Raw genomic sequence first — 27163 nt, forward strand, 5'->3', positions numbered from 1 at the left:
ACCCGGCGTTATTTCTTTCAGTAAAGCGAACAGAAATACACAATATAAACACATAACAATGAGGATATATATACTTTAATTTATTTCGTGCTTTATCATCAAATTTCAATGTGCAAGTTATACATTTATATGTGCTCAGCAACAATATGTAAAAATAAATACTTTGCAAGAATCATTACATTGCTGAAAATGGGGGCCAAAATTTCATGTTAATGGTTCATGGGCTTATTCATGTTAATAACTGTATACGTTACTTTATTATATTGTGTGCAAACTTTTTCGAAAATGATTATATTTTGGGTATAGGGACAGCGAAACACAACACAACATGGCAATACAACAACAATAATTAATATCTCCGCGACAAACAACACCGGCAAAACTGCATTGCAACGGAACACACATATATACCACAAAAGAACATCTAAACAAAACACAAAAATACATAAGACAAAAAAACTATGGACTCCTATATATAGCAAATACTAGGACGCAAGACTTAATTAGCACAACAATTATAACATAACACGGTTCACGCATTACCTGAAAAACATTAGGGGGCAGTTGGATAGCGCTGTCCACCGGATAGTGTTCTTTTTTAAATGTTAGTTCCAAATCTGCAATTTTTTTGCATTATTACAACTGTTGAAAAGAACACTGTCCGACGGAGTGGAGGCACTTGCCGTGGGTACTATACCTGCTCCCGAGTAATATAAAACACTACTTCCTTATATGTCCTCAGTAATGTACTGAGTCACTACGTCTACCATAAGGGGTATATGCACACATGCATATATGAACTGAGTGCAATTATAGAATACGAAATGCAATTGATAACGCTTTCATAACTCCATGACCATTAAGGCCAACGCCCATAAGCCAACACAACAACTAAACGTGCATTTTTGTTATATAGAATAGTCTCCGAGTAGGGAACATCTCGTACCATATCTGCATCAACATTTCTTCATTATTCTACAAGAACATAAGATTGCGAAGAGTTAATTTGGCTTTCCAAGTTCACTAAACTTTAAATTTAATGATTTTTACTCAGTATATTGTTTGAAAGCTTATATACTGAACGTATGATAAGATAAATCCCCCAAAACATGTAAATTGCAAAACAAAAATGCCCGTAAAACATAATGTATCAGCTTTTAGAATCGAAACCTAGACTTTTGTCTTTAAGCCATAAAAGAATATATGTGTTGTCTAACTAACCTTATTTCCCAGATGAATGGTTGTGAATTTGCATTCGTTCTTCTGGAGTTAAACTTAGAGAAATTTGAAGATGTTGTGCTTTTCTAGTCTTTGGTAAAGTCTTAGTTTGCCTAATGTCATAGGTAGGTTTATTTGCAACCGCAGGCCTCGGTTCTGAAAGATGTCTTGGCTTCTTTGCGACGATTGGCTTAACGCCTTCATTTTTATTACCAGCTGTAGAATCTTTATACTGAACGCCATTTCGGCTGAGTTGAGTGGACGTCGTATTTGATGTGGAAAGAGGTGGAACAATGGTTTTTTGATATCGTAATCCTCCCAGCAATGGCTCCTCGAAACTCGATTTGCGTGCAGTGTTCAACGAGTTTCTTTTTTCAGCTGCTAATCGTGCCGCCTGCTCTGCTACGGAGGTCACATTTTGGGGTTTACTAACTGTGTGTTCCTGGTTCGATGGATCATGACTTTTTGCGGAGACCTCTCGGTTGTATTCCTTATGTGTATTAACAGGAGGATTTGTTGGGGAAAGAGGGTTACTAGTACTCGAAGAAAGGTTGCGTGGCTTAGGTGAGACTACAGGAGGTTTTGCCGGTCGAGGATTGTGACTTACCACAATTGCCTCCGGCTTAGAAATTTCAGGCTTGGCCGAAAAATTTAGGTTATTATTAATAGGGACGAATTTTCTTTCATAATCCCGACTAGGAAGAGAAACCCCACCTGTCATACTGGACATCTGAATTGGAGGTGCTTGTTCCGGTTTCTCGTCAGCTTTTATACTCACGTTCACCACCGTTTTATTATCCATCAAAATATTCTCAACTGGACCATTTGGCGACGAGATTGCATTTGATTTGTCGTTCGGACTACGAGGTTTGGTTACGCTTTCAATAGGAGTACTGGGCGAAATTTTGGGGCTGTCCGTTTCAATTACCAAATGCTGAGATGCTTTTTCAATTGGGAAGTTAGGTTTAGAAAGTCCATCTGGTTGATTTTTTGCGGAATCTTCATTAACAACCATTGTTAGAGGTTTGCTTACTGTAACGGGGCTACTCTCAGGAACTGTGCTTGCAACCTTAACATCATTTTGAATTAGGCTGTCAACGTTTTTCTTTCCGATAGCACTGTCAACATAAGATGACTTTCGCCCAATTTCACCAATAATAATTGGAGTTCTTTTCTCTTCCTCGGGTTTTGACTGAGGGATATTTTTCTCAGCACTCGAAACATATGATGTTGGAACTTTGGTAATTTTACCTGTAGGAGAAACTGGAGATTTTGGAGTGGTTTCAGACTCATAGCTTGTTTGCTTGGCTAATTTTGGAGGAACCCCTTGAATTTTCCCTTGTGATACTTGAGCGAGCATTTTCTTGAATAAAGGACGGTTAACTAACTCTTCTTCTTTCACAGGAGGAGGGGTTTTTGGCTCAGTCTGAGTACCTGATTCAGAGCCTGGCTCCTTCGTTGAACCGTCTGTTGAATTGATTGTGGACTCAACTTCGTCTGTTGGTTTTGGCTCATTTGGTGGAATGGCTTGAGCCGGTAATGGTTGAACAGGCGATTGTGGATGTTGAAGAGGTGGTTGTGGTTGTGGCCACATAGGTGCTTGGTAATTGTGGCCATTCATTTGAGCTTGTGCCGCAGGTATAGTTGCAACTGGTGGTATCATTCCACCAGGCTGCATAGGATGCAATGGTGATATGTTAGGCATCACTCCGCCCATCATAGGCAGTATGTTAGGCTGACGCTGTTGTGCCATTTGTTGTTGAAGCATTTGTTGTAGAAGAATGTTAGATAACATTTGCTGATTTTGTTGCATGGCAAACAGCTGCTGATTCTGAAGGTTCAATGGCTCTTGTGGATTTTGTGTTTTTAATAACAAAGCTTGTAACTGTTCCGGAGTCATATCACGAATTTCCTGGTTTTGTGGTATTTTATTATCGTTAATGTCTTCTGGCTTGTTTACTTCTATTGAGTTAGAAATATTCAATTCATTTTTCTTTAATGGTAAATCCCCGTCAACAGTGTCTTTTCCTTCAGCTACCATCGCGTTAAATTCAGTTGTCCCCACCTCTGGTAGTCCATTCTGATTATCAATTTGCGAAACAGTTTTGTTTTCCGTTTTACTACTTTCCGTTGTACCGCTATCAGTGTCGTTTAACTCCACTTCCACTTTAACCTCAACATCCTTAATAGCCTCGTTTTCAATCTTCTCTGAAGACTTGGAGTCAAGTGACATAGTATCCTCAATTATACCATTGATCTCCACTGGAATCTCCACTGAACCGTCATCTAAAGTAAAAACCGCCATTATATTTGTCTTTTAGAACTAATGGATGTCATTAATTTATTCTTTGAATAGACATGCGTAGTATGTATACTTTTGGTAAAGATACACGTGATTCTGAAATGATGACATTTTTTAGCTTACCCTGTTCTGAATCAATTGGTCCCACAGGAGTTTCGCATTCATCTATAGGCGGTGGGGTACTCTCGGGTGGCGGTGGAGCAATGAACACAGGAAAGAGTGGTTTATGTTCACTGGCTTGAGATATTTGGTTTACTTCATGTTCTGTCTCTGAGAGTGACACACTTACTTCAGTATTTATAGATCTTGGAGACGGTGGTGTGGTTTCTTTTAAGTCATTTTGGCTTGGGGACATACCATCGTTTGTTGGTATTTCTGGAATGGCTGCGTTCGGTGGTGATGGTGCCCGACGTTTCTTAGTCATTTTCTTTCCACCGATTGTGGGGTAACCGTTAACTACAGGCGTAGTTTGTCCATATTTCGGTATCACTAATTTTGGTGGTTGAGGTGCTTTTCTCTTAACATTTCGTTGGGGCAGAGTATTTGAAGCTGTTTTCACGACCGAAGTATCGCTTTTTGTCGCTCTGGCTAGTGTGTGTGATGATTGACGGTCTAAAATTTTTTAAATATAGTCATATATATTACTTTTAACGAGGCGAATATTTCTATACGTTTCTATAAAACTACATTAACCCAATTAATTCAAAGTATAATTTAGTTTATTCTCAATTTAGGCAATTGTATACCATAGCTACTACACGTCTATAATTAGAGACCTCAAGTTCTACAAGTTACATGAAGGAGTCAATGATAGCCACGTGTATACAAATACAGGCATACTTTTTTATATAAGCGCAAACGGGCTTTTAGACATAGGATATGAAAGTTCTTAGGCCTGAATTTGAAATCTAAATTCCAAACTATAAACCCATTCATTTTTGGTTACTCGAGTTCATACCATAGATAAAGACGACAGGTTCTCTTATCTACACCATTTGTTTGAAGAAAAATTACTACTTTCGGATCGAGTTCGTAGATCGTAAGGGTTCTTTTGCAATGCAAAACGTACTGCCAATTGCCACAAGATTTTTAAGGCGGTTTCATCTATATAGTAATTTTCTTATATATAATTTTTTAAGTATCCTTATAATGCGTTAATATAAATGGTTTCAGGCTATATACAATTCACCTTATATATAAAGCCAGTATTTTAAATCATACCTGCTACAGCCGAGTCGTTACAATCACTTCCTTGAAATTCATCCGTGATCTAAACGTTAAAATGACACACTATAATAATTGCTCGAATAGTCCCTGGTTATATCATTTGAAACCACACAAATACGATTTCAAACCATAAGACATGACATTTGAACTGGGTTACTGCAATTTTGTTTACAAACAAAATTGGTTCACTTCGTTGGTTGGAAAATATTTCAAGATGCAATAAGCGAATTGTCTCAATTCCAACGAGAGGCATATCGACTCTACCGTCGGAATATTTCTTCAGTCAAGCTTGAAATCGTACCTGGTCACCTGCCTGTCGCTCAACCATAAAAACATTATCAGTATATTGGATGACTGAAGGAGCGGAACTATATTGAGGTGATTCCTTTCTTTTCCTCGAAAACCTTCTACGAAACAGTGAAAAGAATCCACCATTCTTCTTTCTGGTACCTGACATGCTCACCTTGTCTATGGTGTCCGATGAACTTGCTTGCCTTTCTACAGGGAGTACAAGTACGCATGTTTTGGATGATTACAAAATAAATGTATCGGTAGTAAAAATTTGATTTATAACTCGATTATCCGGACCGTGGTCCGTGTATTCCGTATCCGGACCAGTATCTCGGATGTCTCGTGCAGTTCAGATTATTGGCCTTGCTTGTTCGGTCTGTATACTGTGAAATATCCATATACTAAAAAGCCTCGGTCTGATATTTCACAGTACAGACCACCTCACGTTCGGTAAATAATCAGTTAAAATTCGTCTAATGCTGATTTCTTTTGAAAGTGATTGTTCATACATTATGTGAACATTAATATCTATACATCTCCTGGGATTAATAATGCATCTGGTATGTTTGTAAAATACAATCCGCAGGAATATAACAAATGATATCTTAAGAACCAACCTTTTCTGGATACTATTCGTATCTTGTCTGTTCTTAAATCTCCAACTCTAAGCGCCATATCAAGACTATCATCTGTTCGTTGCATATGATGAAAGTAATGATCACTTATGCGGAGTTTTTCTCTCGTGCAAACCATCTTTAGAGCACCTTTTAGTGTGTCAGTCTTATAAAACCTGTATGACCGGGTCTCAGAATTTGGAAGACAGATCTCAAGAACTACCATCTGCAAAAAGAACATTGCTTTTGAGTTCGTTATCATGCACTTATCAGGTAATGATAGTGAAGAAAAATATGAAAGAAACAACGACAGACATTCTGCATTTAAGATGCTGTATTTTAATGATATTTAAATCTTTATCCCTTTACTCCGACTTTATATTGTCTCAAGATTTTCGAAGCTATCCGCGAACTCTGTACATAAGTATTTGTTATCAAACTACAGTTAACTACCTAATATGCACTGAAAGCTAATGATTATATCAATTATCGAGTTGGTTTCCCGGAATGGAGTCAGTTCTCCGTTCTATATAACATACTAGTTTTATAAAGCAAAATTACCTGGTCCGAATTTTTAAATTCCAGCTCTTCTCCTTTTCTCAACGTTGAAGCCATTCTTGATATAGTATCATAAAACTTTAAAGGAAGAAAATAAATTTCTTGCAATTTGATCGAAGCTCATACGAGGTTAGGTCGAATTATTATTATTTTTTTATTACCACTCATAGGAGAAAATATATATGAACAAAACAGTTGTTAGAACTGAGATAAAATTTCAAAATTTAAAGTCCAAGGGGGTCTTGTAAAAGTTGATGAACGCCGAAATACCAGGTGTGACTTGAATTATTAAACTTTGGATGCTTTTTACTGCATGCATGGTCGGCAAATAGAGAACCTATTTCATATATGTATATGAAGTTAATTGTCAATTCAGTGCAGTTTGTCAACACTTGCAGATGGCACATTCATATCAACAGCGTTGCTAGAAGTAATTAACCTAAAGCTTTTTTTGGCCTTGAACTAGACGAGAATCAGTTAATTCTTATACGCGTCCAATACGTGTCTAATACGAAATCAATACGATGCCTGTGTATATCAGTTTTTTCATTAGGTTGTTTTGAAGATAAATGCCGGTGCATGCCTGCATGGGAATCAAGACAAGAGATGATATACAAATTACAACAGAAATTTTAACACCAAATAACAACAATATCTCAAATGTTATACCTGAAATGCGTGCGATTTGCTGGAAAATTTTGCTCCAAATGTCTCTTTATCTTGCCAACACACAGCGACTTCTTTTATGCTTGTTTTCGTTCTACAGTTTACAATGAAATCGACAACCTATAGAATTACAGCATTTGATCAAAAAACGCAGTTAGCACTTTGTCTTTGTATTTTGCATCAACATGCCACTTTCATGAGCACTTAGACCAACAGCATACACGTCCATTTGGCCGTGCAGGTTCCATGCATGAGCCCGTGCAAAATGAAGAAGATATTTAAATATATATCATGTAGTCCGCGGGTAGTAATGTACGAGAGATATTGGTTTTTGTCCTAGCCCAAAACTTCTGAGGCCGAGTCTGAGGCCCAGGACATTGTTTCATCGTTTGTTACCGATGCATAAAGTGCTTTGTCCGCAGAAAAAAATTTATTTCATTGTTCATCGATCGACAATGGATCGCTGAGCACCGCCGACTGCCCGAGAGTGATGAAAACCTGGCTTAATTAACGTGTTTGATTAAGCCTAGACCTAATTCAAACGTGGCACTTCCCAAGCATGCATGCGCAAAAGCCTTAAAAGGGCTTGACCTAGCCTAACTGTTGTAAACGTCGTGTCTCTCATGAACCGAACGCAAATATAACAACAGATTATAAGGCTTCCCTGCATGTCGTCTGATAAAGAACTAAATTATAACACAGTCAAATTATAAAACACAGTCAGTAATTTTCTCACCCTGACATGATTTTCACTTTCGTTGTCAATTACCAAGATTCTGAAAGGATATTTAACATCCTTGACTGAAACTCTCACGAAATATATGGGAAGATATTCTGATTTCAAAATATGCCACTCGGTTCCTTCTATTATAAACACAAGACCATAAAATGTCGCTAAAATATGCTCGGTGGAACGCAGGAATGCTTCTCTATGTTCTTCGGAGTTAGGCGCCTTCCGAGCTGAAGGAAATGTACGCGTCGAAAAATCTTTGTGGATAACTGGAGTTGAATTCCACTTCTTGAGCCCAGTTCTTGCAGGTAAGGTGGACAAGGGGAGTTCTGAAATAGGAGGAGGAGGTGCTTGATATTCCTTACCACTATAAATGGACAAAAAGCAAATTTAACACAACGTAAACTTTTTCTGCTCTAACTGCATGCACAGTGTACTCGAAGTTGACCCACAGGCAAGGGTGCAAATATGTTTTGAAAGGGGAGATAAACTTGACACGGACCAAGTTGCCTGTCTTGATTTGCGCTCTTGCATGCTAACCGGGTTAGTGAGCCGAACGGAATCCTAAGCCAGGAATGTGTCACATAAGAATTTTTAAAGATCATCATTGCATGCTTTGCAAGATTTTTTAGTTTAAATTATAATTCTTGTTATTTCATAGAGATTTCTCTCATTTCCAGTATTGTTTGGTTCGGTTAATAAAGCAGATAATGCACATCTGTATATATACGAGATATTCGTAGAGCACTTCATCGTTTCTTGCGGAACAAGAGCATAAGGGCAGTTTGATTTGCAACCCATTTCAATGCATTTAATTTCATAAAATTACTAACACAGCTGAGAGATTTCGTTGGTCGCGGCAAGCGGCGACGTTTATCGTTTATGATATCCTACCTACTCAAATAATTCTGCAGTAAATATAAAAATAGTCACATCCACATTTAGGAAGAAGAAAAAAGGGATATAATATATAGAAAACTTTTTTTGGAGATAAAAAATATCGTTATTGAGCTTTTCTCACAATGACGAATATCTGACACTTTTAGGGGGCAATTACCACAATATATGAAGAGTTCAGAATCAGCAAGCATTTCCTTATAGCAGATTTACCCTAAGAAAATTATGTAGCCCCTATTATGTTGCCCTCACGTAAGTCACGAAAGAGTGTGGTTGTATACGTTTAAAGGCAAGTTGTTGGCAATGGTTATAGCCTCATTTTCGAGAACGATTTTCGGTTTCCTGATGAAGGACTTTATCATGTACATGTTGTAGTGTTAATTATGGATTTTTAATGGCAGCAGACGCCAACAAATTATCTATGCAACGTCCAATGATTATGCATCAGTTCAGACGAGGGTTCAGACATGAGGCAAAAAAAAATTGGAATACAAGCCAATCAATATAAAACGAAGAAAACAAAGGAAAACGAAAACCTGGAACGATCTTGCGCTGCGCTAAAGCTCTTTTTAACCGACATTCTACCGTTTCAACGAAGCCTGCATGAAAGCCGGTTGATTAAGTCACGACTTGAAACAAAGTTTATTGCTTTATTGAGACGAGTATTTTCAATGATAGATAGTATCAACTTGATTATCAATAACTCTCATTCAAATAAAATTTTATGATTCAGTCAGCATTCTGAGTTTTGCCTTTGGCAAAACTCAGAATGCTGACTGAATCATAAAAATTATTAATAAAATTTTAACGAATGTAGCTACCCTTAATAATGACAAGTAGTTCACTCTAAGACTAAGTTACCGCTGCATGATTTCCATTTAAAATATATATCAGTACTGAATCAGCCGGCAGCTTTAAAATTTATAGAGATATAAACTGAGATGTACGTTGCGATTAAATTGATTCAATTTATAAGTAAATTGCGCCCTGGCCTAGTAGAAAGCTTTCATCCGGAATATTCAAGAATGTACGACTCCCCCACAGAGTTTAAATATTCAAAAACATTAAGTTGGTTACGACACACATGCAAGGAAATACCAATATATTGCCTCCATCGAAATATACTTAACTAATATGTAAAAGATATTTGTTCCTATTACAACGGATAGAAATTAGCAATCAATTTAACCATATGTGCTCGATATCAATTGAACTGACTAAAGAAAAGTCGAAGATCCCAATTCGAAATTTCACACAGTTCATATTCTCTTTTACAAATACAAATACTGGAGAAGTAAAACCGATAGTAACTGAAGTTTTTGATGAAAAATACACTTTATATAGAACGATTGATGTGAAAAATTCCAACGGAAAGTATTTATTGACTTCAATTTTCACGCAAGTTTGCACTTCAAACAATTTTTCCAGAACGACATTTGAAAGAGATCACACCGACACCGTTATAATTACATACAAATCCTATCTACAACGTGTACGTGTCTTAAATATCACAGAACTTAAAGTTGTGGTAGTTATAAACAATGATTGTAATACTAGAAAATCGTATATATATAAATTATCTGATATATGTATATGGTCGTCGATGTCTCGTCGAAGTGATTAGTGTTACTAATTCGTGCCTTAATTTGCATTTGAACACAAAACATATCTTTCATGAACTTTCGTGACATTTTCCCATCCTAAATGTTAAATTTTGTGTTTTTCTCACAGTGATCGAATCTTATCAAATAGTTAGGAAAAAATGTTCTAACATTTAGACTACTTCTAGCGCTAAGCATTACAAGCTAACATAAAATGAACAGCTGAAACAAGTGACGGCCAATGATCATTCAAGATTGCAGTCATCTTCAATTAAAATGTCTTGAAGAAATTTCGGTAATTTGTGACTATGCCAAGACCAAAGTATAGCATGTGGAACAAATTACACGTACCTACCTTCGGTCCTTTCAGAAACTAATAGTTAAAAGACTGTTATTAGGCAATATTAGTACAGTTAAACAAATGACCGTCGGTATGGAGTAATGCAGTCTTCTCAAGCCGAAGAGTATTAACTAATCTAGTTCAATGCAAGTACGTACACGTATAGACGTGGTGCTTCTCTCGTTAAGGTAAAGTAGATACAAGGTCCTCAAGAAAGAAATGAAAAAGGAAAGCAAACCTTGAAACTTGATGCTCTAAATATACTCCCGTCTTCGCCTTGCAATCGCCATTCGTTGACTGGCAAATTTCCATTGCCAGCAGGACTGAACAGTCGGGGGTCGAGAACTTCGCAATCGAGATAATACAACTACGATTTCACAAATATGCGAAAAATTCACACCGAAAAAGCGCAGTTCACCGTGAAATGACTTACATGACTCCGAGCAATAAATCAGTGAAACATTTACTCTGCATTAAAAACGTGAAGTATAGAATATATCCTCGTCGTCTTTGTCTTTGTATTTCGTCATTTCCAGTAGCACTTAAAACTCGAAAACGGGAAGCAACAACTAACGCTAGTTTTGCAGTAGAATATCACAAGCTGGATATAAACAAGTTATAATTTAACATAATTTGGCTATCATTTAGTTTTAAATGACCTAAATAATTTACATCAGCAATGGCGGAAAAGGGAGGCTTTATTCATATTGTTGACGAAGTTTACGTTAAAATGTTTGCTCAGAGTTAAGAGATTATGCAATGCTATTATGCATGATGCATCAGTAATGTGTTGAAGTGTGATCAGGAAAAATATTAATCCTGATTCTTACTTGTATACGTTTGGAATTCCCCACAAGGTATTATTAGTACAATGCATGTAATCTACTCGGGAACACTGCTATAGCGTTGGATCAGTAACTTATATCGTACATCTCTGATCTTATATTGTTTAGACATAACGTTACGCATGATAGGTGAAGACAAGATGTCACATTAATCATTCACTAATCTTACCTTATTGCTTTATTCACCGTGGATTAATAAAACACTGAACCTCCATCATTCAACTGTGTTTCAATGAATTACATGTCCGAATATATTGTACTCTCACGGGTTGTATAGCCGACCCAGACACTAGTCTAGCAATAGTGTGAAATTTATTTTAATGCGGTAGCTATATCCTAAGGAAACCTTGGCAACGAAACGTTTATGCAAACTTTCACACAAAAGTTAAATGTGATATAATATATAGTTTTCATTTCATCAATAAACTAAATGAAACTGATAATACCGCATATAAATAAAAGTATTTGGTTTTAGGCGGTCTTTTTTGGGGTAATTTTAAGGTTAATTCTTTAGATCTTTGACGGAGCATTTCCTATTAGTAATAATGACCGTGATCAAACTGGCACAATTGCCTCACGAAGAAAATAGACTTTTAACCTTTAGGGCACTGTTAGACTATGCACCTTTTCTTGCAACTTGCAATGCAATTATAATTTTGGGGAATGTTTATATGCAAAGTGTTTAAAATGCTCTAAAAACGTTGGTCGTAAGAAATGTTCGTATTTGTCAACTTCAGATACATCAGGAGTAGAATTTCAGTGAACAGCGCCTTTAAGGTTAGGGGTTTATGGCATTGGCTCTTCGTCTCAGCGAAATATTTTGCCGGTTAATTTTATATGTGAGCAGTCAGCTAGAGTAATTTATTCGAGTGGTCTCTATTAAAAAAAATTCAAACGGAATATTTCGCACTTCGCCCAGACAGAAAGCGCGCATGGAGGCGTAAGGATCCGATCATCATTGGTCAATTTCAAGGGCATGTCAGTTTCACGCGTAGGGCTTCGCACTTCGCACGACAGAAAAAAGATTGATTTCGTTTTTATGCTGATTTTGGAAGTTTTCATGATTTACACGTACTTAGCCTTAGGATAGGAAAGCATCTTACCACAATTCTTGAAAGAGCGGTCATACTATTCTGGCCGCGAATAAAGAAAACATTAAATAGCCACAACCATGAATATGGACTATGGTTTTTAAACGACCTAGTTTCACAGTTGGAATAACAATCCCACGTTTAATTGAATTTGCTGGAGCTACGTATTATAACGTACATAGGAGGAAACAAAATCAAACAGAATTAGTAAAATTATCCTAAAATTTGTTATCATTTTCTAATGAGAATTTACGTTGCCAAATTCATGGGTGATCATGAAAACGTGATCATAAGATCCAAAAGCGGATTTTTAAAATATTTTAATCAAGTCAAAAACAACATGGTGCCTCAAGGTAAAAACAAAGATCAAAGGTCTCAATGAGACCACTCATGGATGCAGGAATAGCTTATAGCTGATTAATTGTTGGCTAGTAGACTAACCAGATAAACAAGTTTTCATTACTATTAAGCGTGCAAAGCAGGTTGGTCGAGTTAATGGCACTAAAGAATGCGAGACCATTAGTAGCGACCCTCTGCCGTGAGCCAAAAAGGACAATATATAGTTGTTAAAGAAAAATTCTTTCTCAAATTATATTGAAAGACCTGAAAAGTTACACAACAGGTAGAAAAAAGGGATTTTAAAAAATCACAGAAAAACCAGTTTCTATATATTGTTGCTTGTTACAAGTCTGTTGTTTACAAATCATCTGAGTTTAATTTTGGGTATTAAATTTAATCATATACACAAGAATGAACATAGTAGTTTTTATCTCACCAATGTTATTTCTTTGGTTTTGTAGTCTTTCTTTTTTTGCTATTTTTTGAACTATACTTTTCTTCCAATCCAGCTAAAAAATCATTCATTTCAGTTTCTCGTTTTTTCTGTTTAACTGCAATCATGGCAGCTAAATCCCCACTACTACCCATTCCAATTTCCATTCTGGCTTTCTCTGCTTCTGCAGCTTCTTTCTTTGCCTAAAGATGATCAAAATTTCATGTGTTGATTATATTAAGCTATGCTGATAAACTGCAAAGGAAGGGATTTGAAGGGTTGTTGGGGACCTTTAAAGGCAAGGTTTTGTATTGTTTCAAAGATGAAATCAGACAACCATCTATACCTTTTCCTTTCTTGCCTTCTTCTTCTTCTTATCCTCTTTTGTAAAGTTATCAAATTTTGGTAACTCTTCATTATCAATGGCATTTTGTAAAATTTTTTTAAACCGTGTCTCATCATCTTCAGTTGAACACATAACATGTTCACATATGCCTTCCATATCACCTTCACATCTAATATAAGCTGACTTGAGATCATTTAACTCTTCATCAGAACCTTTATACTGTTTTTCAAACTTCTTAATATCTTCTTCAGTAATTTTCGGGAACAGAACTCTCCAGTAATACATCCAATCTCGCTCTTGTTGAACCATTTCCTCACCAACCTCACCTGTCTCGTCATAAACTGCACGAAGTTCTTTATTCGCCAATATAGAGTAAACTTTACTTATTGCTTGAAATTTCTTGGTAGCTAATTCTTTTTGATCACTGTCCACTCTATCTGGATGAACTTTTAGTGATAAACGCCTGTACGCCTTCTTTATTTCTGCCTCAGATGAATCTTTTTCAACGCCGAGAATCTCGTATAAGCCCTGGGCGCCAAACAGAGAATTTAATTCTTCCAAAAAGCTCATTTTCAGGTGAGAATAGAAAGATCGAGTTCCAATTTCAAACGAGATTTCAAAGACTTACAAGAACACAGACGAGATACAAGTTTCCCGCCTCTTTGCGCCTGCTTTTTCTGTGTCAGTGGTATAACGGAAACGACGAGAATAATTCATGTAAATCATGTATCATTAGACCGATGGTATAGTGGTATGGTTGATGAACTTCTAGATACGTTAAATGAAAAGTGGTCAATAAAAGTTTTTTTGGAATGTCGGAAAGACGGGAGTTCGACAATCCATTTAATGAGGAAATTGGTGAACAGGTATTAACTGATGATGCAGGCAAGGTAGGTACCTCAGTGGGTAGCATTCTTTATGATGGTTAATGATGGTACAATTTTTATGGTCAGCCCGACTCAGCCGACTATTATAGTGGCCATGCCCATGCATGTCGTCTTTCCGTCATGGATATTGGGATTGATCATTCTGTGACCATGTTGTGTATATAAAAGTAATATTATGTAGGCAATTGTTGTTTCAGTTTTGTGTGACATATTTGTGTAGGTTTCTGAACCATGGCATGGTTTATTAAAGGCAAATATTGAAAAATACTTACAGCAGTTAGAAAATGGGTTAAAACACACTGATCCCAATGATTATTCTGTCTATACTGGATCATCAGGTACCATAAGTTGATTAATAAAGCAGGCACAATGGGCAGGCAGTTTTAACCTGCTCATTAACACCACACTATAGATAGGCCAGAATGGTATAGGTCCTCTATAGGTATATCAGGTCCTCTACAGTATGCACTTTTGCTATACTTTCTATTGTATGCAACATCAAGTGAATATAATAGATGCAACTTACATAACAAGCAGTAATGATAATTTGACTTTGTTTAGGTATTGCTCTTCTCTACTACAAACTTTCATCAACAGCATTTTGTCAAAGTACCAATAACCAACAGCAGTTGCTCTCTCAAGCATCACACATTTTGGAAAGCAGTTTGCCAATGTTAAAAGGAAGACGTCATACCTTTCTTTGTGGTGATGCAGGTATGGAGTACTAGCTAGTGCATAGAAATTGCATATTTTGCACAACAATTCTTTATTCAAACTGGTAGGAATACATTACACAAAATACTCATTCCATAGGTATCTAATAAATAAATAGAGTGTGTATTGTGTAATTTTATTGTGTAATTTAATTTTTCAACAAATAGCAAAACTTTCATCTTTTCCTCATGCAGGTGTTTATGCCTTATCAGCTGTATTGTATTCAAAACTTGGAAAGACAAACAAATGTGAAACATACATCGAAAAACTGTGTGCAATGTGTGAAGTTGTTGTATCCGATCGAACATTACCTGATGAGATGTTGTATGGCAGGGCTGGATACCTGTACTCTTTGTTGTTTGTACAAACTCATTTGGGAAAAGAAGTAATTTCCAGTGCAATAGTTGAACAGGTGATACTACAGGCTCTGTAGAATATGGCAGTTTTATCAAATTACAAAGGTCCCCTCTAATAATACATCTTGTATGTATATGTTGCCTGTATATTAACAAGCTTATGCTCTGGTACATTTGAAATTCTTATCATTTGAGATTCTTAATTATCATATTTTATGTCATAATTATAGGTTGTTTCAGCTATATTAAAATCTGGTCTGGCCCTCTCACGTAAGGAAAAAAGTCGCAGTCCACTAAAGTATGCATGGCATGGTAAACATTACGTGGGAGCTGCTCATGGTATGGTTGGAATATTGTACATGTTGCTGCAAGTAAGTGGTCCAAAATTTATTTAGCAGTTGCAAATGTTTTATACTGTAATTAGTACAAAAGAAGACAACGGCTAGCTGATGAAATATAGAATTGAATTACTTTGTAATTCCAAGTGAGCTTAATTTATTTCAGGTGTACCCAAGTAGTCCTGTGGTGCAGCAACATACTACAGAAATCAAGAACACTATTGAGTATCTTCTTTCGAAACAATTCTCATCAGGAAATTTCCCATCATCTTTGGAAAATGACTCAGACAGGCTTATCCACTGGTGTCATGGTGCCCCTGGGGCTGTGTATTTGATGTTAAAAGCTTATCAGGTGATTAAAATGACAATAATCTGATTTACATGTATATCTGGCAAACTTTATAAGATTGTGGCAAGCGTCGAAACGTGTGGGAAACTGCATATATGCATGTGGAAGCTTTGCCTAAGACCAGAGTTAGTTACATCTTTATTATCTGTGGAGAATCCATATACTCTGGGCTGTCGCTAGAAGCTTAATTTGGAGAGGGGGTGTGTATTCATATATTCATGTTCGTACGACCGGTACGTGAAACAATAGCTAACAAAAGAAATCAATCGGGCATAAATGAATATGCACCCCCCCCCCAATTAGGCTTCTAGCGACGGCCCTGTCCATATTACATTTCAGCTCTTTTTATTTATGCAGTTGCCGGAGATACGAAGATACGAATGAATATCAGTCAGTATTTGTCTGTTGCGTCTTCCTTTTATAGCTATTTAAGGATAAGAGGTATCTTGATACTGCTATCTTGTGTGGTGATGTTGTTTGGAAAAGAGGTTTATTAAGAAAGGGTTATGGTATATGTCATGGTGTCTCGGGAAATGCCTACACTTTTTTAGCGCTGTATAAACAAACTGGTGATCAACTTTATCTTCATCGAGCACTCAAGGTAATTGAACATAGCTTACTGGTTTAGTTGAAAAATTTAACAAAATATCCGAACCGCCTTGAATACGTGATCGCAAAATGCTTTTAGAACTACATTAACACGTTTAAATATACCACGACGTATCATATTAGACAAAGATTACTAGATTGGTCCAATTTTATGTTCTTATTGTTGGTTGAATAAAAATTAGCAACATTAAATAAGTGCCTTTATGTAGTTTGCTGAATGGACGTTTTCTTATGGTGAACACAACTGTAGAACTCCAGACACTCCCTACTCCCTATTTGAAGGTAAAGCTCTTACGTTCACGCTCTCAGGAGTCAAATTATGTATAGCCTCGAAATTAGAGTGTATTTATATACCTGCAGGCTGTAGGCTATGTGTGTAGGCTTACTTGCGGTTTAGGTTACTGTAGGAAATTTTAAACAGTCTTTGTGTCATAATTTACATTTAAATTTCTCACGTGTAGGACTTGCTGGAACCCTTTACTTCTGGTTAGATCTTTTCGAGCCTCAGAAATCTCTCTTTCCAGCATTTGAACTTTAAAGATTTAATTGTAAGTTGAATTATCACCACTTAATTAAAGATATTGAACTATCACTAGTGCAATCCTATAGTATTTGAATGGCTAATAACGCTCTTCCAGTGATGACGTACAGCGGCCAAAGCCGAACCTCCCGAGGTTGCTAACCTCCGGACTCCGGCCGCCATTGCTAGTTTTTTGTTTTCCCCAGTATTGGATTTTTTATAAATTCCACATAACAATATTCAGAGTTGAAACATGGAGCTTCGTCAATCTCAAATAAAATAATTTTGTTGATGAAGTCAGGATTTCCATTCAATGCACTGGAAGGGACGTATAACGTTTGTTGAGGTCCTTTGGCTGGCCAGTATCTTCCAAGGTTGAATGTGTTGACAAATGCTTGACCCTTTAAATTAAAAGTAGAGTTTGAAAAAAAATTCTGGATAAAATTTGGTGCAAATATTAACTTATAGTATAGTTTTCAGTTAGACTCCAGCTCCAACTGTCAGAGCTTTCAAAGTGAGCTTATTAAGCAAGTGACGTTTTTCACAAAACGAAGGTTGACGGAAGTAAAGTTCTTTTTTTAACCAATCACAATTCTTGACCCAGTCTTTTGACGTTACTCATGCCGTTCGTGTTGTCGTCACTTGCTTAAAAAACGTAACTTGCTTAAGCTCGCTAATAGAAAAATGGTCGCGATTAATGAACTGACCTTGGACCAATTCTTTAACCCTTTCCTGCATAAATTTTGATTTTTTAAGGAAAAAAATATCTGATGGCAAATTATACATATTTGGGCAGGCTCTTTGTCATCTGAATAATAAAAAAAAAAATTGGGGGGTTTTCGAGGGTATTTTGGAATTGTTGCTCTGGAGCAACATTGTGCAGAAATGGTAAAATAATATGGTAGTGTAAAAGAAACTAGAGACAGAGCTATATGTTCTGAAGTATCTTATTTACCTAGAGTAATCATGCTAATGACAATTATATACAATTATTTACAATGGAAGTCTTCAAAGACTTCTAAAACAGTTCTTCCCTATCACCAAGCATAGGTGGACTTAGCACTTTGAGATAGTGCTATATTGTTCTGAAGTCTCTTATTTTCCTGGAGTAATTATGCTATGGACTATGATTTACAATTATTTACAATACTATTTACAATTACTTACAATGAAAGTCTTTAAACAGTTCTTCCCTCTCACCAAACATAGGTGGACTTGGCACTTTGTACATTGAATAAATGAATATCCTTTTGGACAATGGCGACAGCGCTGTTTTTTCTCACTAAAATCAGGCATATGTCCAACCCCATCATATCTCACATCAGCTATGGGAGTAGGGATTACATGACACTTGGTTTTCTTCTTTGGAGGGGGTGTCAAGGACGGTCGGCCGCGCTGTGGTTTTCTGACCTTGTCCACCATAAGTAGGGCAGTTGCAACTTGTGTCTGAAATTTTAGGAGATCCATTTGGGCTTTTCCTGGTACATTTTTCTGGGATGCATGTCTTCGATAGAGCAGCCAACCATTGACAATTGAAAGGTTGAGGCAATAGTATAGGATGTGCATGTAGAATTTTGTGGAGCGTAACTTGATTCGATACAAGGCCATCAGCATATCACATAAGTCGACACCACCCATGTGCTCATTATATTCCTCAACTATCTGGGGTCTTGGTATTTCAACATGCTTTTTCTCTTTCGTTGACCATCGCTTAGCTGGTGTTCCCATGGAATTTCCTACATGGTTGGAGATCAACTGAACCAAGCCATTATCCATCCATCTCACTATAGTAATATTTGTATCAGCATCAACACACCAGTCAGAAGAACCCCGTCCTTTCTTGCTCAACTCTTTTTTGTTGTTTAGCAATTTTTCCGCCCCTTTCAATCGATCAGCTCTAATCGTACCAACAGCCCAGATTCTTGCTTGTTCTAGATGCCGTAGTAGATGGACTGAGGAAAAATAATTGTCAAAATACACTTTGTGCCCAACATTCTTTGGAAGGGAACTACACAAATGCCTGACAACATTGCCACCTACTCCTAGGAGGGGATCATCGTCCTCTGATCCAGAGCCACTTCCAGTGTATATTTGAAAATCATACACCATGCCACTAACTCCACATCTTGCCCACACCTTTATACCCCATTTGTGTGGCTTCTTTGGGAGATATTGTCGTAGACCAGTTCTACACTTTGTAGGAATGATTTGTTCATCAATCGAGTGCTTTTCTTCCTGGGGGAGTAGCTTGCATTTCTCCAAGACGGAATCAATCACTGGTCTCACTTTGAATAATTTGTCGTGGTTGGGATTATCTCTTGGGAGCATTTCTGTATTGTCATTGCAATGCAGGTACTGCTTCAGCTTGTCGAACCGGCCCACACTCATTGTGTCAGCAATCGATGGAATACGAGTGCCATTGCTCCAATACATTCTATACTGAGGTTGCTTGATTACACCCATCATCAACAGTATTCCAAAATACTGCTCTAGTTCATGTTTGGTCATCTGAACTGATTTTCCACTTTTTTGCACCGAATACAGGTTACTTTGATCAACAATATGATCAAGAAGTTCATTGCCAAAAAATTGTTTGAAATATTCAATGGTGTCAGTTCATTTTCAGGTGGATCAGGAAAGGGGGCTCCAGTAAACATAGTATCAACATCAGCTGGCAATTTTCTCTGCCATCGGTAAGATGTTTCTTTACTTTTATTCTTTGAGCTCTTTTCACCTGATGGTTGTGGTGCATCATTATTTTGCTCTTCATCCTCTGAATCATAATCACTTGATTCATCAACATCATTGTCGGGAATAAAAGTTTCATCATTTGACAAACCCAGATTTTCTAAGGCCTGTTCTGAATTGTCCTCCTCTGAACTGCTATCATCACCAGGGACAATTACATTTGTGATCCTTGTTTCAGTGTGTATGCCGCTATCTGTCAACCGAATTCTTTGATTACGACTCTTCCCATAAAAACTTGCTGTTGAAATACTATTTGCCATTTGCCTAAAAAACACAAAAATTCAAATTATATCATGTGAAGCCAGCAAGTATTGTTGATACCCCACTGTATCTGTATTCTAGCATTCAAAATATGAAAAATATAATCATTTCGTTTGAATAGCACCATATTTTTGCCTATATTTCATTGAATTCAATACATAAACGCTTTACACGCTTTTTTAAGTGTATATAAGGTCATATTTTGTAGTAAAAGCCGTCGAAAACCATGTGGTTCTTTACTAATTTGTATACATATTTGTATCCCGTACAGCCGTACTGCATGATGTTGCTTCACAGCAACGATTAATAATGCATTATTTTCGTCAAAATAAATCGCAAAATCTGTCCAAAGAGTATTCAAGATACATCAATATACTATTAAATATAATATTTCAATATAAAACTCAAGTAAAACACAGCTTACCTTAGTGTTTAATTACATTGAAGTTTGAGCGTCGTGACAGTCCGCCATTTTACAGCGTGGTCGAAGAAAATTTATTCAGAATACTTTGTATAAGCAAAATATAGCTATCCCTGCATGCATAATAAATTGTTAGATGCTTCTCTTGAACCTACAGGGGACCCACGATGATAACAGCTAATTGCCGAATTTTAATTAAATTATGAAAGATTGTTGCTCAGGAGCAACACTGTGCAGGAAAGGGTTAAATAGAGAAAAGTATCAAGTGGTGCTTTGCCATCAGGCATTGCAGGTATATCGCCGACATAAAACGATGCTGGCTCGGAAGGTCCCGAAGGCGAGCCGACTTGATCAGATTTGTTAAGTATAATTGCTACGTCATCGGGATCGAGACTTAATGGGAAAATTGTCCAATTGGTTAGAACAGCGTCGTGCAATGTTACATTTTGTATTACTCCTTTAGGATCATTTAGTAACATGAAGTTGATGTGGCCTTGATTTTCCACTAAAATGTCAAGAATGTCATTTTCTTTAAACTCGATACCAATACTCCCGAGACCATTTCTGTCAAGAACACCTTGCTTTTCCTGTAGATATCAAATAATATAGCAATATAAAGTAATAGCGATAATGCAAATACAGTTGAGTATTGTAATTTATATACTCGAGTTGTATATAAAGTTTCAAAATTGTTTTGTCATTAAACTCAATTGACTTCGACTGTATCTCTTTCGGTCTGACCTGGTTTAAGAAAATGGTCGCTCTGTCTCGTACTCCTGGTATGTTCAATAATGATGAGCCTGATTTTTGTCTCAACTGTGTTCTGTAAATTGTGAATCCATGAACTTGGCTGATTTGTTCCGCAGTCACAGGATATTCGGATATAATAGGTTTACATGAAGGGAGGACTTTTAGAACATCCCACACTGATAATAGCTGTAAAGAGTTTCGAAAAGTCTCTATATTAAACATTTTTAGACGATTGCTTGTCTGTCAGTCGATGTTTGGGAAATATAAATTGAAAAATATGTACACATCAATTATTCTATCACCTTTTTCATTAATCTCAGTAAACGGATCTGAGAGACACATCTATCTTGTACTGACTTTATGCATCAACTAATATCAATTTAAATATAGTAACCTTCTTTAGGTAGACTTTTCCATATCCGTGCTTAGGCAGTGCAGGAGGTACTGGGCCGGGGGGTTGAGGTGAATACTTGGAGATCACATTTCGTAGTGAAAAATATTTTTCGGTGGGATCACCAGCTTCAGACAGTGGAGCATCATAATCATAGCTTGTAAGAACTGGCAGGTAAAGCAATGCCCACGTTGCTCCTAAAATATAATATTTTTAAAAATATATAAAAATACTTCGTATCATGCAAAAGACAGTGAGCATGCAGATGTAACGTATTTTTTAGAAATTATACACTTCTCTTCTTTACTGTCTCATAGTTAATATTTTAAGACTGTTTTTACCATCGCCATTGGATATATAGACATTCCTACCATTATTAAATCCAAAATTACTGCCTCCTTCAAACATATAAATATTAACTGAAGCATTCATTGAGAGTAATTTATCAAGAGCTGTTGAAATAATCGTGGCATTCTTTCTTTGGAACGGCAGACCCCAATTATCAATCCAACCAACGTAAAATTCCGTGTTGACCATTGGACCATTTGGTTGATATTTCCGCAGTGTCTTTAGCGCAACCTCAGGATCTGTTTCTGCATGTAAAAAGATAACTGAGTTGAGTAATTTTATCAAATATAGGAGCTTTTTGAAATGATTGCACACATTTTAGTAAAGCGGCCGCTAAACGGGCAATTTTTTGGGCGATTTTCTCTTTCTAGCGCACGTTATTGAGTGAATTATGGACACAGTTTTATAAGCTTGACGAAGCAAATAAGCTAGTCTGTTAATAAAATGTATACTCAATAGCATACACCAGGAGGAGAAAGTCGCTGTCTAGCTGCTGAGGCTTAGGTGATTTTTTTCAGTTATTTCTGGATTGTAAACAATTTGATGAATTACTTTGGCCGATGTATGTAGCGCTTATATAAAGAATAAAATAAAGCCAAACTGTTGGCTTAGCGCTATACCCTTTATCTATATTTTGCCCGTTTTGTGAACTTGCGCTTTTACCTGGTCCAAAATCAATTGTTGTAAAGAGCGATGAAAGTGTTCCACAATTGATGTCAGATTTTAGACCAATAGGATCCACGGTAAATAATATGACGTCATCACTAAGATGTTTTTGAAACAAATCTTGCAAATACCTCATGTAATTATGGTCACACGTGTAATAACTTCCATACTCATTTTCAACCTGAAACCAAAGCATTATCTGAAATTTCACGCCCTGAAGACTCGCCTGAGCCATAGTAAATTTAGTAAACTGACAACATTGCAATTTTTCATGGTGTCCATCAACAAAATAGGAAATCGCGGCATCTTATCACTATTTTTATTACTCTTCAGAGTAACTATCTTATAGTAACAGAGTTATATAACTAAATCTTACCCGAAATGTGTCTTACGAACTTGTAAAATTCGTTAATTAATAAACATTTACCTGAACAGCAATAATTGGACCTCCATTCGCATACAAGTACGGTTTTAATTTAGGGAGAAGAACATTCATCCATGATGTAACGGCAGATAAATAAGCTAAAGAGAAAGAAAAATGCACGATCTCACATGAGTAGGCAAATACTATTGTATAGTGGAATGACTGGTACTCTTTCAATGCTTGACAAAATCTCAATGTTCTTCAATATATGAATAAACCAAATATGGATATAGATGCAATTAGAATATTTTTCTTTTTCTACCGTGATCAGAGGAACGTAAAACCATAGAGCTGTTTCGTAGTAGCCACGATGGTAACCCTCCCTAAGGTCAAGAATAGATACACAATTGTTTTATAATTTTGTTCGTTTATTCCTTCGTTTTGACCGGTGGGTAGTAAGTGTTGATGTTCCTGGCCATAAATTGATGAATATGTTTCTAGCCCTTCTCGGTTTTCCTTCTTTAGGTTAGGACTAAATGATTTATGAGTCCGCTAAAAATAAGCTTACGAACACCGACTCTTACCAAATCCCATTCTGCACAAATGTAAGGACCTACAGATAAAAGTCAAGATAATTAAAATTCGGAAGAAGCTTCTCACTTTTCGTGGTTTATCAGTGCTAGAAGCTAGAGCTTACTATGTCACAGACAGTGTGTGGGATAAGATACCATTGTTGGCATTGTATTCACATCTAATGAAAAAAGTATACCGCTTGTAGACACTTCTTGTGTCTTTGGAATAATAGCTTGGTCATGCACGTCATATGTCCGCCAAATTGGGGCAAATTTGAGAAAAGTTTCAATAAAAACAGTTTGATTGTGTAAAGTTCCATATGCTCAGTCCATAAGTATGCGAGTACAAACCGGTCTCATGGTGGAACGGCAAAGAAAGTTGTTCCTGGTGAGGCTTATAGGGCCAATACAGATATTTGAACAACAATATTTACCTGGTCTTAAGATCAACAATAGTTCTAAACTATTAACAAGCTTGACAAAGAATTCAATATCAGAATCGTTATTAAAATTGTATTGACCCTGTCTTGGCTCGTGAAAATTCCATGCCACATACCTATAAAGCATTGAAGAAAAAAATGGTGTAATGATATCAAAGATAAATCAGTAAATGAAACATGGACCGAAAGCTCATGATCGAGTCTTATTCCCCCTGCATGTGGCTATAGGTGCAATAATCTTGGGTCACTGATGACTGATTAGTCTATAGTATCAAATCAGCGTTCGCTGAAATGTATGAAAGCCATATTTACTGTCAGTATATTTCGTAAGAGCGTTTATGACCATGAAGTTGGTAAAGCTAAAGCATGCTCCAGCAAATTCAATTATTTGTAGTTTTCCTCACGTTTGTACAGTGTTCAAACCAGCTGCTTTCATTTTCATTAAGCGATCTTTCCAATACACCCGAGGTATTCTGAAGTAATGAATTCCTCCGGAAATGTATTGAAACGGCTTGCCATCCTTGAGAAACACATTATTCTCGTAGTCGATGGTGAATGAACGTTGATTAAAAAAAGCACCGCTACTACAAGCAAAAACATTGAGGGAAATAATGACAAAGTTAAACCGAAGCATTTTGAATTTATTTTGCGACGCCAGTGGCTAGGCTGTTCATAAACATGGACATATAGTGATTATAGTCTTGCGAAATATTGTCAGTGTAACTCCAACTTGTCATAAGATTGCAAAAACAGTATCGTATTACAAGTTCAACCAAGTGAACTAACGTTGTATGTCAATTTGTTGAGTCAGTTCGGGTGCATGTATTCATATTGTGGTAAAAACCTTAAAAATTTTACGATTAAAAAAACGATTAAAACTTTTCCCTGATTATATAATAAAGTACCAAAATTTGTCAAAATATAATTCAGCCTTCTTCAGAAGAAGCTATTTCTCATTTGATCAGTTAACCTCATAGTGAGGTGAAGACTCTAATAATAAAATGGTGTATAACAAATCCAGGTTTTCTTGATCGGATCAACATTTGTTTCGTGTACCTGGCTGGTACCATACATTAATTCCTATAGTAACTTAGGAAGGTAATTCAAAAATTTAAAGGTTGACGTAACTAGTTACGCACTTTTTATTTATGTTTTCCGTATTTACTTGGCTTATGCGTCATATTATCTTCCAGGAAGGCGCTTCAACAGTCACACTATTTGGCACTTACGTATGCACTCAAAGTCTTTGTCATTTTTCTGATCCGGTTGTTTTAACTCATCTTATAAATATCATGCACTGACAATTTGAACATTCAGTAATATAAGTAGTTGAGTTGGAATAAGAACTATAAACAAGTTAAATTAGTTACAAATTTTTAAAATCTGAGAGACTGTATTAGCGTATATTCTCCAAAATGTCAAAAGCAAATAAAGTTTTTATTTTCTTTCTGACATTTCTCTGCATATCAAGGTTTAGTCTTCAGTGTTTACCACCATTTGGTTGGACTCCTCCATCGATCGAAGAACGAACTCGGCGAGCTCCCTTGGTCGTTCGCGCAAGTTTGTTTAAAAAGATTCCCAGTAGTGGTGCCTTGTTGATAGCAAAATCGTTGCCGTTGGGCCCCAGTGATTCATACACTGCATGTTTGAATGTAACACAAGTGTACAAAGGGGAGCTGCCTGTTGGTGATATTTGTGCAACTGGGTTTGGTGAACCGGTGTTTTGTAAAACAGATTTGGCATCTGGAGTCTCTTATGTTGTATTTCTGAATACTGACCCACTTAGTGCGCGTTATGAGTTTATTGCTCCAGCTGCGGTACCCTATAGCGAAAATGTCTTTGCACAAGTTGATAGAGGTGTTTGCTGCTCGAAAGAAATTATAGGCAAGTAAATAAATATATAGCTTGTTGCGTGCATGGTTGTTAAGCGTTTAGCTTAGCAGTAGGGTGTAACAATACACTTTCACAAAAATCTCCCTTCATTCTTTATACTATAGACATGGCTTGTACCCGATCACTCGTTTGCCGCAATTCGCCCAGCAAGGCATGCGAATGCAAGAACTTAAACTAAAGAGCTTCCCGATATAAGAGAATTTGGTAAGCAAAATAACTGAAGGTTTGCTAGATCATTTTTGTCCACAAGGACTTAACATATGATTCATCTCTGGCTGAATAGAGGGCAAAGAGAATTATACCCTACCTTGTTTAAAATATATTCCATTATTCTTTTTAGGTGATCATGCATAATCTGTGAAACTTGTGAGGAAGCTGAGAGTGCTGACATTTATTAACTCAATATTAGCTTGAATTTTTTAGAAGTAGAATGAACTATTCAATTGTTGTTGAATTAAAAATTAAAAATTGTTGTTGAATGAAACTTTTGAACTATACAATGTGACTCACGAAATGTACTATAAGTTATTTAAGTATATGTACGTTTAGCAAGAATGTATTGCAGAGGACATGAATAAACTAAGAGGTAAAAACCGGAAAAACTTTGAATTCACCTTTATCGTGAGGTTCGATTTAAAGACAGCAAATGAAATAGCCCTTTGTTTTTTGTTTCTAAGAGAGATAAATCTCTTCTTTTGCAATTTCCGTCGGCACTACTCTATATATTTGCATGCACTTCCGCCATTATTCTCGGTCATAGTTTATGAACCTGTTTATGATGAAGTAGAAAATCGCATATTAATATTAGATTATTATTTTTCTACATGATTTATTTTCTATTCGTGAAACACGTTAAATTTCGACTTTTAGCTATAGCCTGGTTATAGTAAAACACGTTAGGTGAACTTTTAACAAAAGTTAGTTGTTTAACTTTTTTAACTTATGTCACTTTTAAGTCTTAACTTAATGCCTTAATGCCAACGGGGAATGTGATCCCCCAAATGGACTACGCAGTCCTGACATTATAGTCACATTATA

At 36.5% G+C, this 27163-nt stretch overlaps 4 protein-coding genes across 5 annotated transcripts; 1 reads left to right on the forward strand and 3 right to left on the reverse strand.

Moving 5' to 3' along the window:
* Positions 1–89: 89 nt before the first annotated feature.
* LOC114521567 (protein-methionine sulfoxide oxidase mical3a-like) lies at positions 90–11371 on the reverse strand. 2 transcript variants are annotated; one of them, XM_028542045.1, is made up of 11 exons: positions 10683–11371; positions 7613–7973; positions 6880–6996; positions 6214–6288; positions 5656–5878; positions 5049–5245; positions 4742–4790; positions 3644–4132; positions 1222–3504; positions 947–975; positions 90–424 (listed from the first exon to the last, which is right to left on the reverse strand). In XM_028542045.1, exons 1-9 carry the CDS (start codon positions 10754–10756, stop codon positions 1223–1225), a joined length of 3867 nt encoding a protein of 1288 aa, XP_028397846.1. In that variant the 5' UTR covers positions 10757–11371; the 3' UTR covers positions 90–424; positions 947–975; position 1222. The 2 variants fall into 2 exon arrangements, with proteins under 2 accessions (XP_028397846.1, XP_028397855.1); XM_028542054.1 differs by having other exon boundaries at positions 90–975; positions 5211–5245; positions 10683–11367.
* A 428-nt stretch (positions 11372–11799) lies between these two features.
* LOC114521597 (dnaJ homolog subfamily C member 9-like) lies at positions 11800–14093 on the reverse strand. Its single transcript, XM_028542089.1, has 2 exons — positions 13499–14093; positions 11800–13355 (listed from the first exon to the last, which is right to left on the reverse strand). Exons 1-2 carry the CDS (start codon positions 14066–14068, stop codon positions 13161–13163), a joined length of 765 nt encoding a protein of 254 aa, XP_028397890.1. The 5' UTR covers positions 14069–14093; the 3' UTR covers positions 11800–13160.
* A 126-nt stretch (positions 14094–14219) lies between these two features.
* LOC114521589 (lanC-like protein 2) lies at positions 14220–21051 on the forward strand. The gene is made up of 10 exons (XM_028542077.1): positions 14220–14388; positions 14606–14723; positions 14947–15099; positions 15294–15511; positions 15686–15826; positions 15960–16145; positions 16567–16743; positions 16961–17033; positions 17213–17299; positions 20954–21051. The coding sequence occupies exons 1-9, from the start codon at positions 14311–14313 to the stop codon at positions 17287–17289; spliced, it is 1221 nt and encodes a 406-aa protein (XP_028397878.1). The 5' UTR covers positions 14220–14310; the 3' UTR covers positions 17290–17299; positions 20954–21051.
* Positions 17127–24921, reverse strand: LOC114521581 (beta-galactosidase-like). The gene is made up of 12 exons (XM_028542065.1): positions 24637–24921; positions 24227–24348; positions 23805–23833; positions 23543–23603; positions 23284–23378; positions 22854–23037; positions 22214–22435; positions 21846–22039; positions 21443–21637; positions 20950–21288; positions 17979–17996; positions 17127–17672 (listed from the first exon to the last, which is right to left on the reverse strand). The coding sequence occupies exons 1-12, from the start codon at positions 24864–24866 to the stop codon at positions 17457–17459; spliced, it is 1905 nt and encodes a 634-aa protein (XP_028397866.1). The 5' UTR covers positions 24867–24921; the 3' UTR covers positions 17127–17456.
* Between the last annotated feature and the right edge of the window lie 2242 nt (positions 24922–27163).

This window comes from Dendronephthya gigantea, unplaced genomic scaffold (assembly GCF_004324835.1).
Source record: "Dendronephthya gigantea isolate DGI-Jeju-01 unplaced genomic scaffold, DenGig_1.0 000000F, whole genome shotgun sequence".
Lineage (NCBI taxonomy): Eukaryota > Metazoa > Cnidaria > Anthozoa > Malacalcyonacea > Nephtheidae > Dendronephthya > Dendronephthya gigantea.